A 17,947-nucleotide genomic window follows, 5' to 3' on the forward strand; every position below is an offset into this window, starting at 1 on the left:
TCAGGCAAGAACTAGAAAACGTTTAAAGGATAGCTATCCTTTAGTTGTGTGAACTGCAAGGGCAGAAAAGTCTGTCTGAGAGAATGCATTGATAATAAAAATGTATATAATGACCAATGTGTGTCAACAATTATTTAAAATATTATTTTCATTGAAATAGAATATTCTATTTCAACATAGTGTTACTGATTTAAAAGAAACACTTATATGTTATGTAGTCTATCCGTTAATCGGTGTTCCAAGGGCAAATAACTCTAGATGCTAAAAAGTTAAAAATGAAAACATTGGCACGTGTGCTTTAGTTTTTATAATTTACATAATAAATATTAGTGTTTTATAGAACGGGTAGGGTTATTTTTACTTTCATGAATCGGGTACTCAAAACAGATTTAATTAATTTGATGGTCGTCAGCTCAATTATGCAATTGAATAGATGAAATGTTTATTACGAATATGATTATGTTAAGTTAATGTTATTTTGTCTGGCACAGAATTGTCTTTTATCAGTTTTTGTAACAGAATGATACTTAAAAAGAACGGAGTGGATATTTAACTGTATACGGCAAAGTATCTACTTCCGCTAGTATATGGCTTTCAACGCCAATGACCGTCAACCACAACCGAATGAGCAAGAAACGGCAAAGTGACCACCAACGACATACATGATGTATATGTAATAACAATCTACTGTCTGAACCTTCCTATTTTATAAACGGATTTCTTTGATTATGAACAAACTATTTAACTTTTTTTTCGATGGGATATTTAATTGTGCAATGGATTTTATTTAAACGGAGTTGATTTCAAACACACAGGTAAGTTTATAATAACCAAAGTTAAATAGTTTGTTCATAATCGAGGAAATCCGTTTATAAAATAGGAAGGTTCAGACAGTAGACAAAAATATTGTATATAATTATAAAATAGCAGGAATACATTAACAATAATACATAAAGCACTTGATGGCACAAGAATATATCTAACGTGTCCTTAGTGAATCACTAGCATGCCAATTCCTGGTGAATCACGTAAAAATCACAGCGGATTAGAGCAAAAATTCACCATGATATCTTACTAATCTTAGTGTTTTTTACCGCGGTGTTTGCGCAGTTTTGATCCATAAAATTTGAGAGGTGTACTGTACATTATAAAGTATTTTATACTCACCCTTTTTGTCGTGAATCGAGTTAACTCCACCACCATATAATTAGGCATTTTGGATTTTTTTGCTTTTATCTTAGGAAAGGTGATACTGTATCTGCTCGGAATGAAAGGCATTTTCTCTTTTGTTTTGAAATAAAATCAATGCTTTAAGCTATATACACCTTGATACTATTATAACAACCTTCAATTAGTAATTGAAATGGATATACACACTAATAAGCACTAATTTCATAGAATGTTTTCCTGCGTACATCTATGAACATGGAAAAGAAGGAAATGACAGATCTCATAAACATTCAATGAAAATTGATTTATTTTAATTAACTTGGGTCATTTAAAGTTGAATACCCAAGTAGCTACATGTATAGAAGCTGTTGACATGCAACCATCCATGATATTTTATGATCCAGAGATAATTAAATTTATTTAATGAATTCACATGTAGATTGGAGGTTTCAGGAAGATTCAAGAGGAATTGGGTGGGCAAAAGTGGTCTGTGCACTTGTTTCAGTCATATTTATTAGGGGATGTTGACTCGCTAACTTGGAGGTTGTGCGCTCAGTGCTGGTGTAGGCCATGAAATTTCATCAGGATTTTCTGACATGGTTCTCCCTTGTCACTGGTGCAGGACAGAGGGCCTGGCAATGGACAATGTATACCATACATTGTATAGTCGTTAGTACGGGACAAAAACTGAGGTCCCATGTACATATTGGTGTGCACGTAAAAGAACCCTTGACAGTTGGAATTCGATTTAAGAGTAGGCCGTAGTGCTACTGTCCGAGCAAAATTTCCCTCATAGCACACTTTTTGGCGTAAGCCCGTTTACATTAGCCCAGTCGGAGCAGAAGAGTAGGATGTTAAACCCCATTTCATTTCATTTCTCTTTATCAAACTCCAACTGGCAAGAGTTATTTTTATGTTATATGCACAGAGGCGTAAACAACCAAGTGTTCCTTTCAGATAAGATGCTGTCTATGGCTATAGTTTTTTTTAGACAAAACTGCTGTGTGGACATTTTTCAAGGCTTTTTAAATTCAACAAATTAATTGCTGTGATTTGTTTTACAGTCAAAATGAGTGAATTAATACCAATATGGAATCAGAAATTTGTCAAACCACCATTAATTTGTAACATGAAGACTGAAATAACATCAGATAATATAGGTACGTATTCTACTAGAAACGGTTTCAGATGAACAGAGGTATCAACTTGCATGATAGTCTAAAAGGCCTTTTTAACCCCCCACCCCCACCCTCCATTCTGGTGTTGTTTCAGATGGACAGATATATCAATCAACTGTTAAATGAAGGATAACTATAATTATATTCTATATTAAGTTATCAAAGTATCATAACACATGGTCCACTAACATAGTCCAGGTATTATAACTCAATGTTAAATGAAGGCTAACTATAATTATATATTCTTTATTAAGTTATCAGACGAGGTCTGCCTTTCATGGTTACATTGATAATCTTCAACATAAGGACCGAGATGCTCTCTCACTGCACGTGCGTTATACAAGTCTATTGAATATTCATGAGTCTGATACAAGTCTATTGAATATTCATGAGTCTGACATCCTCTTGCATGATCTATATCTTAACTCTTTATAATCCCCTCCCCTCCATTCTGGTGTTGTTTCCCCCGGTAACCATGCATTATTATTATTATTATTATTTCAGATAAACTAAAGAGTATAAAGCAAGTTTTAAACAAATGTTCAGTTGTATTACAAGATGATAGTGTATTATTATTTGAGATAGGAACGTTATCCAGACTCCTATATAAACGAGGTCTACAATTACGTAGAGAAAAAACTATGCAGTATTTAAAACAGGTAAGAACTATTTAGCTCATCACAAGGGACCTGTCTTCATTTGCCCGGTTTGTGCTGAATAGCAGGATGTTAAACCCTAATTCATTTTACTATGCTATTACTATAGTGGTAGCTCGGTGAGTAAGACATTGGCTCGCTAACCTGAGGGTCCCATTTTCAATCCGGTTTTCGTTGAGTTTGGATGGTACGAAAAACAGGTCCCGAGTACACATTGGCATACCCGTTAAAGAACCTTTAACTTTGGAGCTTAATACAAGAGTAATCCATAGTGCCACTGTCCAGGCCAAATTTCCCTCATAGCACACTGTATGGAGTATGGCCATCTTCATTAGCCCAATCAGAGCAGAACAGTAGGACGTTAAACCCCATTTCATTTCATTATGTCATTTCTATAGTCCTGATCAATAAGTCTTCTTAAACAAGACATTGCCATAGGGCTGGATGGTTTGGATTGTTAGTGGTTAAATAATAAATTTGGTTGTCACTAGGACATCACTATAAAACAAGATAAGGCCACAGTCCTGAATACTGGCTCTTACCAAGTCACCCAATTTTGTCACACATTTTCTGATATCACCAGAAAATTAGGTTGTTAAAGCCTATTTTCAAAGTGTGTATATATTTTGTTTCAGATTAGTAAATGTATGAAAAAATATATGGACATGAAGCTGAAGGAACACATAATAACATTTACTAAAGATTTTTCTGAGTAAGGACTATTATTATTTGTACTGGCCACTCTTTCAAAAGTTGTATTTACAGTGTAATTCATATAGTTAGTCTATACCAGTATGTAGAAAATAGAGGACTGCGTTAGTCAGTATCTTTCAAGTGGTAAGGTAGGCAGAGTGTAATGTTTCAGAAGCAATGAAAAAAACATTGATGTGCATGTGAAAGATCTGTTGACAATTGGAATCTTGAAAAATATCTAATTTTTGACCGCTTAATTCTTACTAAAATGTACTAATATTCATTATTTAACATTTAATTGAAAAACCCAAACCAAAATATGAAAGGTAGATCTTTCCTTACTTGTATTAAGTCGTATTAAAAAGAGACCTATCAAAAGATTGTATCAAACACTTATATGTGGTCAGGCAAATGTCCTGGGGAGTGTGTGTGTGGGGGGGGGGGGGAGTCTACAAGAGAGTCTAGGAGAGAACCTATACATTTAAGAGTAAATTTCCTTCAGATATGGCCTCAGATTCAAGGAAATTGACTTTAAACTTTCAAAATTATCTAGGGATAGAACCCACATACATGTACCCAACTCGAGCCCCCCCCCCCCCCCCGCCCTCCTGTTCATTTTCTGCACACGCCCCTAGTTGCGCTGGCTTCTATATCATCTGCAAAAGATGATGAATGTTGAGAAATAATGAATGGAATTGAACCTTTTTAGAATGATATTTCTTTCAACTTTCAAAATATTCTAATCCCCCAATCTGATTAAAATACAGATCTATATTTCGTTTCATTTTTTTTTATACTTTCGATGGCCTACACTACATGAAGATCTGACAAGATTTACTGCAAGGTTGTGTCAGGGCTCATATGAGCAGCTTTTGACCCTAAAACGTCAGACATTGATTAATCAATCAGCGTTGACGTTTCTAGTGGTTGACCCATGCCAAGAAGTCGCCGTAACAGACCGTTTCATTGGTTAATCCCTCACTTCAATAAAAACACTGGTAATATAACAACTCTTCCAGATCCTAATGTAGGGAAGATAAGTAAAACAAAATTTTGAACTATAAAAAACGAAACGAAATAGGATCTGTGTTTTATTCAGATTGCAAATCCCTCAAATTATGGCAGGGAGGGGGGGGGGGGGGTGGATGGCCGAATGGTTAGCACTTGTGCACTGTATCATAAGGCATGTCATTGAGTCAACTGGCGGGGTTTCGAATCCCCGGTTGTACGTGACAAGGAGTAGGGTCACATGTCCAACATCCGGGTCCTCCGGTTTCCTCCCACTGCTAAAGATCCTTACGCGCAAGCGAATTATTGATATAAAATTAAACCACATGTTAGTCCCGAATTGACCTAGTTTGTGTCGAGTGGACGTTAAACCCCATTTCTCTCTCTATCCCTCAAATGATCGATGATCAGTGACTTTGGACCAATATACTTTTCATCCATTCATCATGGTGTATACATGTATTTATATATAATGTGGAATAGTTTAAAAAGTTATATTTTAAATTACAGAAATGAGTTTAGTATGTCCTATTTTGAATTACAGAAATGAGTTTAGAATGTCCCATTTTTTATTACAGAAATGAGTTTAAAAGAGGAATATCTGTTTATCTTCCATCAAGACAGATGTTAGAACATATATTAGTTCAATATATCAGTGTAGCCATGTTATTATCTCAGACTATCAACTACTGTGTTAATGCATTTATGTATCCTTTAAAAAACATAGCATTTATTTTATCAGACGATGTTTATTCTTCAGTAGCTGACAGATGTTCTAAGATTTCATGAAATCAACAAAGTGTAACTTTAGGATTGATCGATTTGAAGTATTTATTAGACCAGTATCAGGCATTTTCCTCATGCAAATTTAACAAAAATAAGGACTGAAAAATATCCTTTAGATAGTTATATAGATTAAGCAAGTTATTCTTCAGTAGCTGACAAGACATTCTAAGACAAAAAAATGAGGTCATGAAATCCATAACAGTAAGTTGGAGTAAAACTGTTCAGTTATTTGTTTTTGACAGAAAACCTTAACAAGCTATAAGTTGGTGTAAGATGAATCTAGAACATGGTCACCTGGTACCACAGTATCTCATCTTTATCAGTGTTACTAGTAGAATATGGTGAGTATATCAGTGTTACTAGTAGAATATGGTGAGTATATCAGTGTTACTAGTAGAATATGGTGAGTATATCAGTGTTACTAGTAGAATATGGTGAGTATATCAGTGTTACTAGTAGAATATGGTGAGTATATCAGTCTTATTAGTATATACATGAGGGAGGATGATAGGTAATCTATGTAGTTAAAGTAGCTAAGTCTCTTACTCAATATCATCCAAAATCTTCAACATTGAAAACATGAATTATTTTTCAATTTAAATCAATACTGATGTTGTGATCTTACCGGGAAAAGATGTCCTTCAGATATCCAATATTTAAGACAAAATAAACATTTTACAATTGGTACACGAATCGTGTACCATAATGCGTCTCAGCGCTATGTGTAATAAGGAATCGGAAAATGAGGCTAGGCATTTCAAACGGTGATGCTATATTCTTATCTGAAATAACCAGAAGCTAGACCTAACTGATTAGAAATTACAGTAAAAACAGAAACGATTGAATGTAAATCAATTTATAAACATTCATATTACATTATTGCATGCGTTGACCCATTTGTGTCAATTTCTAGGTCCCAAATATTAGCGACTTATAGCTCCTTTAAAGTTAAAGGGCTTATCTTAGAAAAAAAACACCAAATTATTGAAATTTGTAGATGTTTATATATTTAGGACAGTATGTGAAAATATTTACATATATATTTTTAGGGCAATATTTAAATGTTTATATGTAAATGTTGTTAAATGGTATCAACAATTATTATATCTACGATTTACTCTACAACCAACACAAGTAGAATGGGTATGTACATTAAATATATCATTATAAGACATTATATAACATGTACAGGATCCAGAGGTCGCAGTCATGCAAAAATCCGCGTAATTCACGCATTTTTTTCAAAATAAACGCAAATATTGACGAACGCTGCGTAATTTACACGCAGAAAATTTCCCCGACGTGAGAATAATTAGATTATTTTATGTCGTAGTTTGTACAATTTATGTGCTTCACCCAGCATTTACACACCTCTACTGTACGTAGTCTCCATAGTTTTTTATATTTCCTCTTATTTCATTCTTAAGTTCATGGCAGTAAGCCTACGTAGCTATTCTATTGGAAGCAATAAAGTGCATTTCATACAAGACTTGGGATTGGCTAGAACAAGATATACTGTTTACATTCAGCCAATCAAATGTTGGCTTTCATAGCAATAGTTTTCTCTTTACGTCCTGTCGAAGTGAAAGATTGAAATGATTGTGCCGTCAACCATAGACATGCCGTTAACCTCCAGTCGTCATTAGACTAAATACATAGGCATATCAATGAAATAAGGACGCTTAAAATAGGGTAGTTCACAAAACGACTTTACATGCTTCTATATTGAGTATTTTGAGAGGCTCTTCACGCAGATGTAAAGTGCAAAAAGCGCAAAATTTTGGAATGTCTGCGTATTTTTACGCAACTCGAAATTGATCCACTGCGACCTCTGACTGGACCCTGCATCTATATACCATTACCAGACACTGTATCATTTCAGAACACCATTTGTCATTTCAGTTCACTATATACAGGACCCAAATGTACCATCAGTGGACACTATGTATTATATATCAATACGTCATTACAATACATGACCCTATATATCATTACAGTACCAAGCACAATTACAGGACCAAATATATCATTATATGATCCCAATATACCATTACAAACTATGTACCATTACAGGACCCTATTGGCCTATACCATTACTGGACCATCATTACAAGAGACCATGTGTCATTTCATTATGTCATTTTACATGTATATATCATTACATGAGAGCATGTATCATTTCAGGACCCCAGTTGTCTTTGCAGGACCATATATCATTACAGGACCCTATATATCATTACAGAACCTTGTATCATTACAGCACCTTATATATCTTTATAGGAGATCATGTAGAATGACAGGACCTTGTATTTCATTATAGGACACTGTATGTCTTTACAGGAGACCAAATAACATTTCAGGACTCTATATATCATTACATGACCATATATCACTACTATATATCATTACAGGACCCTATATAAAATGTATCTTTACAGAACCATGTATCATTGTACAGGACCTTATATGTCTTTACAGGAGACCATGTAGAATGACAGGACCCGGTATGTCATTACAGAACCCTATATGTCAATACAAGACCACATATCACTACTTTAATCATTACATGACATTATATATGAGGAGGGATGTAAAAAACAACTGTGTGAATTGTATAAATTTAACATTCTGTATTACAGTTGTCTCCTACAGATGTTCTATCAAAAGATTTGGATGTTTTTGTAAAAAGTCAGATAACCCCAGTTTTACAACCAAACAGGTAACATGATAATCTTGTTATGTCATTTAGTAACTGGTATATCACACAACCTAATTTAAAAAATCAGGACTAGTGGTATACCGTGTCTCATGTTTTTCTTTTCTTGTGTGAGGTGTGCTCTTCCTGCAGTCACCAGCTAACCTTGATCATTATTTAATTTCAGTAAGAAAGATGAAACCAAGATGGACATTATGATGAAGAAATATTTCAATCAAAATCTGGATGATAATAAGGAAAAAAATCCGGACAGGGAAAATCCAGAAATGTCAGAAGAATTTGTCGGGGATAAAGAAGGGGATGTGATGATGGAGGAGGAATTTGAGGAAGAAATTGCGGACAATGTAATTGTTGAAGATATGGGAGGTTGGTTGTTATTGTTGTCAGTCATACAGGAGCAAAGCCCAGCTTAACCGAAGCGGGGCCCTGGGCCTGACTAGAATCGCGGGGCCCCTAACGCGACGAAAAAAATATTTTATATCTTTTTGAATGGCACGCATGCGTAACACTTCATTAAACGATCTGTAATACAAAAATAATTACATAAAGACTAATCAAACCATATAATAGTTGGATCCTCTGTTAACGACTAGCCGGTGTTCCTTGGCAGGCCCTCCATCCTGCACCACCGACAAGGGAAACCAGACTTAAAAATCCTGAGCTACATTCAGGGCTGCCTGGTTATCAAACATATACTCACCGAGCCCCTGTGGCTTTCCAAGATGAATTTCAAACAGAGCTCAGAGAAAAGGAGTATTAGGTGTTCCAAAAAGAGCACGATGACACAACCAGCTCGAAAGCATAGTATGCAGGGCAAGATTTACCAATAGGCATTGTAGGCCATTGGCCTAGGGAGCATAGGTACTAGGGGGCGCACTCAAATTGATTTGTCGGTCCGCGTGCCAGCCTATTACTTTTTTTCAAATGTTTCTATAAATGGTCTCGGGGCCCACCAGTCGGTTAATAATATATTGATGTCCAATACGTCCGAAATTGTTACTCCAGGGTTCTTGCACTTCTTTTATTCCATTTTCATATTTTTTCCTATTTTTCACTTTTTTATTTTTAGAACCAGTTTCAAGACAAAGGGTCAAGAATTCCTCGAAGATCAAAGAAAAAAAAAGGAAGAGGAAAAAAGAATTGTCAGTCTCAGAAAATCCAGAAACGGATGTTTGCACTGCGAACATAGAAAAATCTCAGGATGTTTCCAATTCCAGCGTGATTGACAAAAGTTCTGTTAAACAGTGTAAAAGTTTCAATGATTTGATTAAGATATTAAACACATGCTCTGATGCCATAATTCCAAATAAACATAAAAAATGTCTGAGAGTTGTGAAACACCTCAAATCTCAGTATCTCAAATCAAAACGAAAGAGAGACAACTCTCACAAAATTAAAAAAATACTGTTAAAAGAAGCTAAACAAAATGTGAAAGTTTTTGTTACAAAATACAGAGTCGTACAAAAGAAAAAGTTAAAGAGGACTAAAATTTCTAAAAGAGTAAATGAAAATTCAGATGTGGAGAGTTATGGAGAATCGTCACAAGTGAGTGAAGATTCGTTCGTCGAAAATAATATCCAGGAAAATGTACAAACTGAAAATCGGGCATTAAAAGTGTCTACTCCAAATAATCCAAAACTCAAAATCCATGATTTTGAAAGCTTAAAAAACATAATAGATGAAGTTGAACAAAATTCTGAGTTAGTTTTACAAAGGACAAGAATTGCTCTGACTAAAAAACAGCGGAGACTAACTCTTAAAAAACTTAAATTTTGTCAACAGAAATGTGAAAGTGGTTCATTTAAGACAAGAAAAAAGGAGGCGTTTTTATTAAAAGCTAGCAGGGATGTTGAAGTGGTTCTACAATTAATAAAAAATCAATAAAAAAAACACATCTTAATCTCTTTAGATATTTTTTGGGGTGGGGGGGGGGGGGGGGGCGCGTATCGGAGATGGAGATGAAATGGCGTTGTTTTAACTTCCTACTGATCTGCTCCTTCTAAGCTAATGAAGACGGACATACACCAAACAGTGTGCTACATGTATGTGGGAAATTTGGCCTGGACAGCGGCACTACGGCCTACTCTTATATCTAATTTCAACTGCCAAGGGATATTTTACATGCACGCCAATGTGTACACAGGACCTTGGTTATTCGTCCGATCTCAACGACTAGACAGGTGGTCAAGTGGTCTGACACTTTAGATCATGGGGTCTGTCATTGAGTCAGGCGGCATGAGTTAGTAGCCTGCATCACTTCTACACAATTGACATTATTCAGGAACATGTCACTTAACACCTTATCAGATTATGACCGACGGATGGTCAACACTGACACAGGAAACGGCCACGTAGAAGTCACTAGTTACTACCCCTGGCCTAATTTTTTATGCAATATAGGCAGCTGCATAATCTCTTCCGTCATCCTTTGTCTAGAATGGGTTTATAAGCAGGAATGAAAGGGAAAGTTGGCACCCAAGGATGTCAAGCCGAACTAGGACCATGGCTCCCTCAACACAAGTTAACTACGGAGTCTTAAGTTTTGTACATGATATGTTTAAAGAACAATAAAAGTATCATATAAAATTAAACCAGTGTTGTCATCAAGAACCTGACATAAAGACACAATACTGTAACATAACCTTGTTGGGTTTATAAGGTCTTCTGGTTTCCTTCCACTGCTAAAGACACCTGTGCGCAAGCAAATTATCAATAAGATAATTACTATGTGTTATTCGTGAAATGACCTAATTTGACACTTTTTTTCCAATCATATCCCATCTCTACCAACGTCAATTCCCTAGCATGTTACCCATCTGAACTATGTAAAATCCCTGGCTCCTTACTCCATCTAAACATAACACGAATTCCCTGACACTTTACCCCATCTAAAACGCAATATCAAATCTCTGGCACTTTACCCCATTTAAAACACAATACCAATTCCCTGACACTTTATCCGATCTTGCATGGCGATCTTTGTCCACTTTTTTGTATATAATTGGATATACATTTTATGCCAGGATTTGATGAATATGACGTGATTTTTATGCCAAAGGGTCAGGAAGTAAACAGACACGAATTGCCGAAATCACCTTCTAAAATGATGCCACAGTCTAAAATATTGAGGTCAACCCCCTTCAATATATCCATGAGATGAGTGTACCCCATCGACTCTTTGTGGAACAAGATCATCAGAATGTTCCTGAAATTACATATATTTACTGCAATTCAAAAAAGTCAATGGAGACAGGATTAGTAGTCTGTATCCAGTAAAGAACGGATTTAACAGGAGTTATTTCCCTTGTATCGTATTCGCCTTTCGGGCTCTGTTGCAATCTGTTTCCCATAGGTATTGCAAAAAGTCTTCTTATATCTCTGTAAAAGATGACTGTTTTTAAATGTGATGTCACATCACAGGGCGTCAATCATTGGCACGGGTATCATAAGACGTTACTGATTCGGGCAGCCTTTATTCGTTTTATACACCCTTACACTAAATAGGAAATACTTTTTACCGACATATACTTCAAATGTCTTTATTTATTTTTCTAATACTTAAAAAAAAATATTTTAGAATTTAATTTGTCGCAGGAAAAACGTTAAACATACATTATGCAAGAGCTAAATCTGCCTATTGCAAATCTTTATTTAGGCTTCAGATGTTATATAAATTATTAATTAGACCTTTATTTACACGACAAGCTCAAAATCAACTCTGTAGACCCACGGATGGCTTGGATACAGTTTGGATGTAAACAGTCGTCCATTTAAAATTAAATCAATAAAAGGTAGACCAAGCTAACGTTTACCGTTAGTCACTGACGTCACTACCGGAACTGGTGATGAAAGGCCTACCAAGCGGGGGTACCATAGCCATAGAGAATGTTACTTGATAATCCAGAATATGTGGGTGGAGTTATCATCTGTCAATCAAACGATCGGCAATTCTCGTAGACGATGCGAACACAGTTGATGCCCATTTCTAGTCGAAACTTCCAACAGTGACAACTCCGTTCAGCATAAAGTTATTTTACTGAAATTTTCAATATTTTTTTTTTTTATCATCTATTTTTGAATTATTATATCAAGAATAGCCAACTATTTATTGAACTCTTAACTAATGTATCTTTAAATTACAATATAAAATGTCAGTTATCCGAAAAGAAATGCGGTTATAATGAAAAGGGACATATTGCCCTGGCAGCGACAGCGGCACTACGGCCTACTCTTAATTATAATTCCTACCGTCGAGGGTTCTTTTACGTGCACGCCTATGTGCACACATGACTAGACATTCTTCCTTGTCAAGCCCACTGTCCTGCACAATTGACAAGAGGGAAACCACGGAGGAAAATTCAGAGGATCTTTCCCGGTCAACACACGGAGCTAACCTGAGACCCCCTGCTTAGCGAACCATTCAGGAGCTAAATTTCAGTGCATGCAATAGACGCCATCTTTGGTAAATTATATACTCTCCCTGTCCATTTAATTGCAAGAACAGTTTCTGAAAGCCAGGGTATGTCGCTAAAAGAACGAACGTGAGGTACATGCACCGATTTACCCCAGCAAGAAAACAGAATTTGTGTTCTATAGATTGAAATACAATGATAAGAGAAAATTGACGAGAATCGAAGTAGATGAAGTCTTTTAAAGGACGCATTCGTGTGTTGTTCGTAAATTATTTGAAGAAAATAAAACTCAAATCAACTGAGAGGGATATAATAGGCCTGGAATTAAACACGTTTTTATGACGCATTCTCTCCACCGCTCCACAAATGATCTTAACGTTTTCTTTATGTATAGCCTATTCACCGGAAGATGAATTCATTACAACCGGAAGTGAAACGATTCGAATGCATGCACGTGTTACCATGACAGTGAAATACTTTTCAAGCTAAACTAACCAATACTGTGGTAATCCTCTCCAATGCTTTACGCTACTTTAAATTTTAATAAACAGTGTAGTGATACAATGGAGAGAAATTAAATCAATGCAGGGTTGAATATGCGCTGGGGTTATATAATTATTGCTGACTCAGTATGCATGGAGCTGGCTAACTAACCAGGACGTCCCGAGATTCTCCAGTCTGGCTTTCCTTTGTCAGTTAGTTGTTAGGGTGGAACGAAAAACCGAGGATCCGTGTACACATTTGGCTATACACGTAAAGAATCCCTGACAGTTGGAATTCGATTTAGGAGTAAGCTTAAGCCTTAGTGCCAATCTGGTTAAAACACAGATCCTGTTTCGTTTCGTTTTTATAGTACAAAATTTCGTTTTACTTGTCTTTACTACACTTGGATCTGGAAGAGTTGTTATTTAACTCGTGTTCTGAATGGTGTCAGGGATAAGCCAATGAAACGGTCTGTTACGGCGAGCTTTAGGCGTGTTTTGCACGGAACTGTGGGTAATCCACTAGTAACATCAATGCAGATTGGTTAATCAAATGTCTGACATCATAGGATCATAAGTCGGTCTTTTGACCCCTGACGTGACCTATCGCTATAACTTGTCAGATCTTCATACGTAGGCCATCGAAAGTATAAAAAAACGAAACGAAATATAGATCTGTATTTTAATCAGATTGGCCTTAGTGCTATTGTTCGGGCAAAACTTCCCTCATAGTTTCCTGTGCAGAACAGGAATAAGACGTTAACCCCCCCACCCCCCCATTTCATTTCCTTGGTCAGGGAGACAGATAGCCTCATACTAAACTTTGGCTGTCTGTCTACAGTTAGCTCCTCTTGAGAACAGACACTAAACAAGTTGACCGGCATTTTTAAGTCCTAAATCGACGATTTTGAGAAGTATTTATTTTATTCCGCATCCATTCAATAGAATTGAAAAATGTTTATTTGTTCTTTGTGAGTATGACAGATGCCAAACGGAGTAGAACCGCATTACAAAATAGTATAGTAATTTTTGGATATGGCGTAATGGCGGCCAATCAGGACAGAGATCTATTCTCGACAGAAGTAGATGGATGTCTTGGTGCAGAATGGGAGGACCTTGCAAGGTAGACCGTTGTACACATTTGGCGTGCAGGTAAAAGAACACACCGAGGAAGGGAAGGGGCGGACACGTTGCAAGGTACACCTTAGACCTATAGGTCTTGGGTGTAGCCTACACATTTGACGTGCAGGTAAAAGAACACACCGAGGCAGGGAACGGGCGGACACGTCGCAGTCTGGTAAAGTTTCCCTAACACACTGCGTGGCGTATGTCCGTCTTCGGAAATGTTGGACGTTAAACCCCATATATTCTATAGCGTCACGCGGGATTTCCATGCGTGGTTTCCCCTTGTCAGTGGCGCAGGGCGGTCCTGAATGGAGGGCCTGTCTAGTCGTTCGGATGGGACAAAAAACCGAGATCCCGTGTACACATTGGCGTGCACGCAAAAGATAACTTGGCACTTTGAAATTCGATATAAGAATGGGCCGTAGTGCTGTTGTCTGGGCAAAATTTCTCTCATAGCACACTGTATGGTGTATGCTCGTCTTTATTAGTCCAGTTCGGAGCAGAACAGTAGGACGTTAAACCCCATTTCATTTCATTTCTTATTTCATAACCATATCCCCGTCTTTATTAGCCCAGTTCGGAACAAAACAGTAGGAAGTTAAACCCCATTTCACTTTATTTCATATGAAGAAGAACAATAAGAAGTGGATTACTGGGTGCGTGGAATCAGTTTCTGGTTTCAAATTCAGGAGAGTAGGCCAGTTCTTTATCAGACGAAGCATTAGTCAAACGATAATAATAGAGGGTTACTTGTCAGTTAAATACTCCATTATCCATTGTCCCTTCCTGCAAATAGATATCCATAATTTATTACCGATTGATTCTAATGACGTGTCCACTGGTTAAATTGGATAAATATAAATGACTACATCCGACTCTTTAAATCAAGGTTTGATTGGTTATGGTATTATTGAAATACGATTTTGATTGGTTATTGTGATCGATAATAAACCAATGGTCTATCACATCTATTATTGGTTCCATTTAAATGTGGAAATCTAAATGGAGTCGTTCGATATTAATCTTAGCCGCGTTCCATTGGACTGTTTGTTAGTCTAGAGTCAATTATAAATGGCCGATACTATAGCCAATATGAAATTAGCTATTGTCATACCTTCAAGATAAATAATCATATTCTATTACACAAATAATCACATTTCGTCATAGCTGTAATAGACTGTCAACATTTGTTTAAACATTTGACCAGAATTAATGGAAATGACTAGAGATATATATTCAGATCAAAGATTGTCTGAATTTCTAACGATATAACATGACAGTGTGACGTTTAATTCAGTTCCTTCGAATTCAAGGGCTGTGTGTGGGGAGGGGGTGGGGGTGTATACGGGAAGGGTGCTCGATTCTCGACTAGGATGTCCCGGGCTCGATTCCCTGCGGGATTTTTACTCAGGGGTAGCGCCTGTGCGCTACAGCACTGCCTCGTCATGTTGCAAAGAATTGATTTGGATGAGCAATAAGCGACAAACGCCTGCTTTCCGGATAGATACCTGTTTCGTAGCATTGGGCACGTGACCAAATAAACGTATGATGATCTCACAATAAAATGAAATGAAGTTTACCGTCTTAATTTTCTGCACCAACCGGGAAGTGGCGTCCCCGCTTACTCTTCTTCCACATTTAAACTGCCAAGGGTTGATTGACACGCACATCAATATGTAGACCTACATGGGACCTCGGTTTTCCTTGCCACGTCCTCCGTTCTACATCAATTACGAGGTTCAGGTCTAGATATTGAGCTACCTGCAGATTTCGTTAAGGTCACGTGATGTAAACAGGGTTAGGGCACGTGATTGTTGCCGAGGATTTGAGTCTAGGGTTAGGGTTACCGCAAGCTCTGTTTACATCTCGTCACCTTGATCAACAAGGGAACCCAGGTTGGAAAATCCCGATGTACACTCTCGGCCAACATCGGGATCTAACACGGTACATCCTGGTTTTGGGGGTGGGGGTGGGGCCGAGTGGTTAAAGCATATGCGATGCATCATAACGTACGTGACAAGGAGTAGGGTCACCTGTCCAACCTCGTGGCCCCCTCGGTTTCCTCCAATTGCTAAAGACTCCTACGCGCAAGCGAATTATTGAAATAAAATTGAAACATATGTTAGTCCCGAAATGACCTAGTTTGGGTTGAGTGGACGTTAAACCCCATGTTTCTCCCTCCCTTACTGGTCAGTGAGCCAGCGCTACGCAATTTACTATGCTGACGAGATGTTATATACTCGCTTCCACAAATCCACATGACATGTGGGGGCTTTAAAGAATTTTAAATACGCCAACTATAGCTTCATTCATTAACATGTACCAAAATAAACCATGCACGTGGCCATTAAAGAATCGGCTGGGATGAATCTGAATGTGAGATACAATTTAACAATGGCCAGTAAATTGAGTTATCAGTGTTTTATTGTGCCATGTTGGAGTACTGAATTAACAGGTTTAATAAAAGCTGAGTATTTATCATCAAATCTATAGATAACAAAGATATAAATTAATTAAATGGGAATACAACCTTATTTTTAACTAAACATGTGTTTTCTTGATGCTCGTTCAACACGCCATATCAGCCATTTTACGTCGTTCTAAGCTCATTACAACAGTAAACATGTCCAGATTGAACTGGTTTAATGGCGATCGCTGGGTCGAGTTTGGTGGTGCTCAACTCATCCTCTTTAATGTAGGTCAAAATAAAGTATTGCGTTGAGATCCATCTCATGTTTTTTTTTCTCATTTAATAATGGGACAGGCGCAATTATGATTAGATTTTTGTTATGAAAATATCAAGCGGAACAGTGTCTTGTCGTTCGGATGGAACGAAAAGCTGAGGTCCCTTGGACACATTGGCATGCACGTTAAAGAACCCATGACAGTTGGAATTCGGAAAAAGAGGTGACCGTATGGTGCCGCTGTCCGGGCAAAATTTTCCTCATAGGATGCATACTTATTGGCGTATGCCCGTCTTTATTAGCCTAGTCGGTACAGAAAACTGGGACGAATGCACGATACTACTTTGTACGATCTGAAAAATATCTTTTCGTGTTTATACCCATAATAGTAACCCTAACCCTTCAGAATAGTTTCACCTCACAATCCACCGTTTTTACAACTTCAATGTGTACGTTTGGCATGTAATTTGTAAACCTAACCCGAACCCTAACCCTAGAGAAAGATATTTTCCAGATCGTACAAAGATCTAGTATTGTGCGGGACGAATCCCGTTCTAATTCATTTCATCTCAAACCCCAACCGTTTTACAACCAACACAATATCGGTAAGAAGAACAAGACAAATACATTTAAGAAGTCTAAAATTTACATAATAAAGTACTTTGCTGCTTTACGGCTTTAGAAAGATAAACAAGCGGTAAGATCAAAGGGTTGCCTGTTATTTCTGGTGATTCCTGGATGTCTTGTAACCATGGTATTATCTTTCTCTAAGCCTAATTCCAATAATTACCACTTAAAACAGGTATACCGGAGTCTTAAACAACTGTAAACAGTTAAAACTGTAACGATATAAACAGTCGGAAACTAATAATGTTTTCATTTCATGGCGAGAAATTACCTTTTTTTTCCTATTTTCGTGGCGTGAGTCAGAAAGGTTATTTGTCAGAATTTGACATTTAAATGTGTATTATTACTTTTGGAAAAGAAAAATAAATATATTCAAAATTACATTACCTAATCATTTAAAGGAGCTAAGT

General features: G+C 37.0%; 1 protein-coding gene across 4 annotated transcripts; it reads left to right on the forward strand.

Annotated features, from left to right (window-relative positions):
• The first annotated feature begins 247 nt into the window (after window positions 1–247).
• Window positions 248–10,099, forward strand: LOC126820426 (uncharacterized). Of its 4 annotated transcripts, none has more exons than XM_050548388.2 (10): window positions 248–345; window positions 2,235–2,330; window positions 2,853–3,007; window positions 3,640–3,716; window positions 5,284–5,412; window positions 5,755–5,832; window positions 6,541–6,634; window positions 8,131–8,210; window positions 8,374–8,573; window positions 9,277–10,099. In XM_050548388.2, the coding sequence occupies exons 2-10, from the start codon at window positions 2,240–2,242 to the stop codon at window positions 10,089–10,091; spliced, it is 1,719 nt and encodes a 572-aa protein (XP_050404345.1). In that variant the 5' UTR covers window positions 248–345; window positions 2,235–2,239; the 3' UTR covers window positions 10,092–10,099. The 4 variants fall into 4 exon arrangements, with proteins under 4 accessions (XP_050404345.1, XP_050404346.1, XP_055956734.1 ...); XM_050548389.2 differs by lacking the exon at window positions 248–345 and adding an exon at window positions 738–815; XM_056100759.1 differs by lacking the exons at window positions 248–345; window positions 3,640–3,716 and adding an exon at window positions 738–815.
• Window positions 10,100–17,947: the final 7,848 nt, after the last annotated feature.

Source organism: Patella vulgata, chromosome 5, assembly GCF_932274485.2.
Source record: "Patella vulgata chromosome 5, xgPatVulg1.2, whole genome shotgun sequence".
In the NCBI taxonomy this organism is placed as follows: Eukaryota; Metazoa; Mollusca; class Gastropoda; family Patellidae; genus Patella; species Patella vulgata.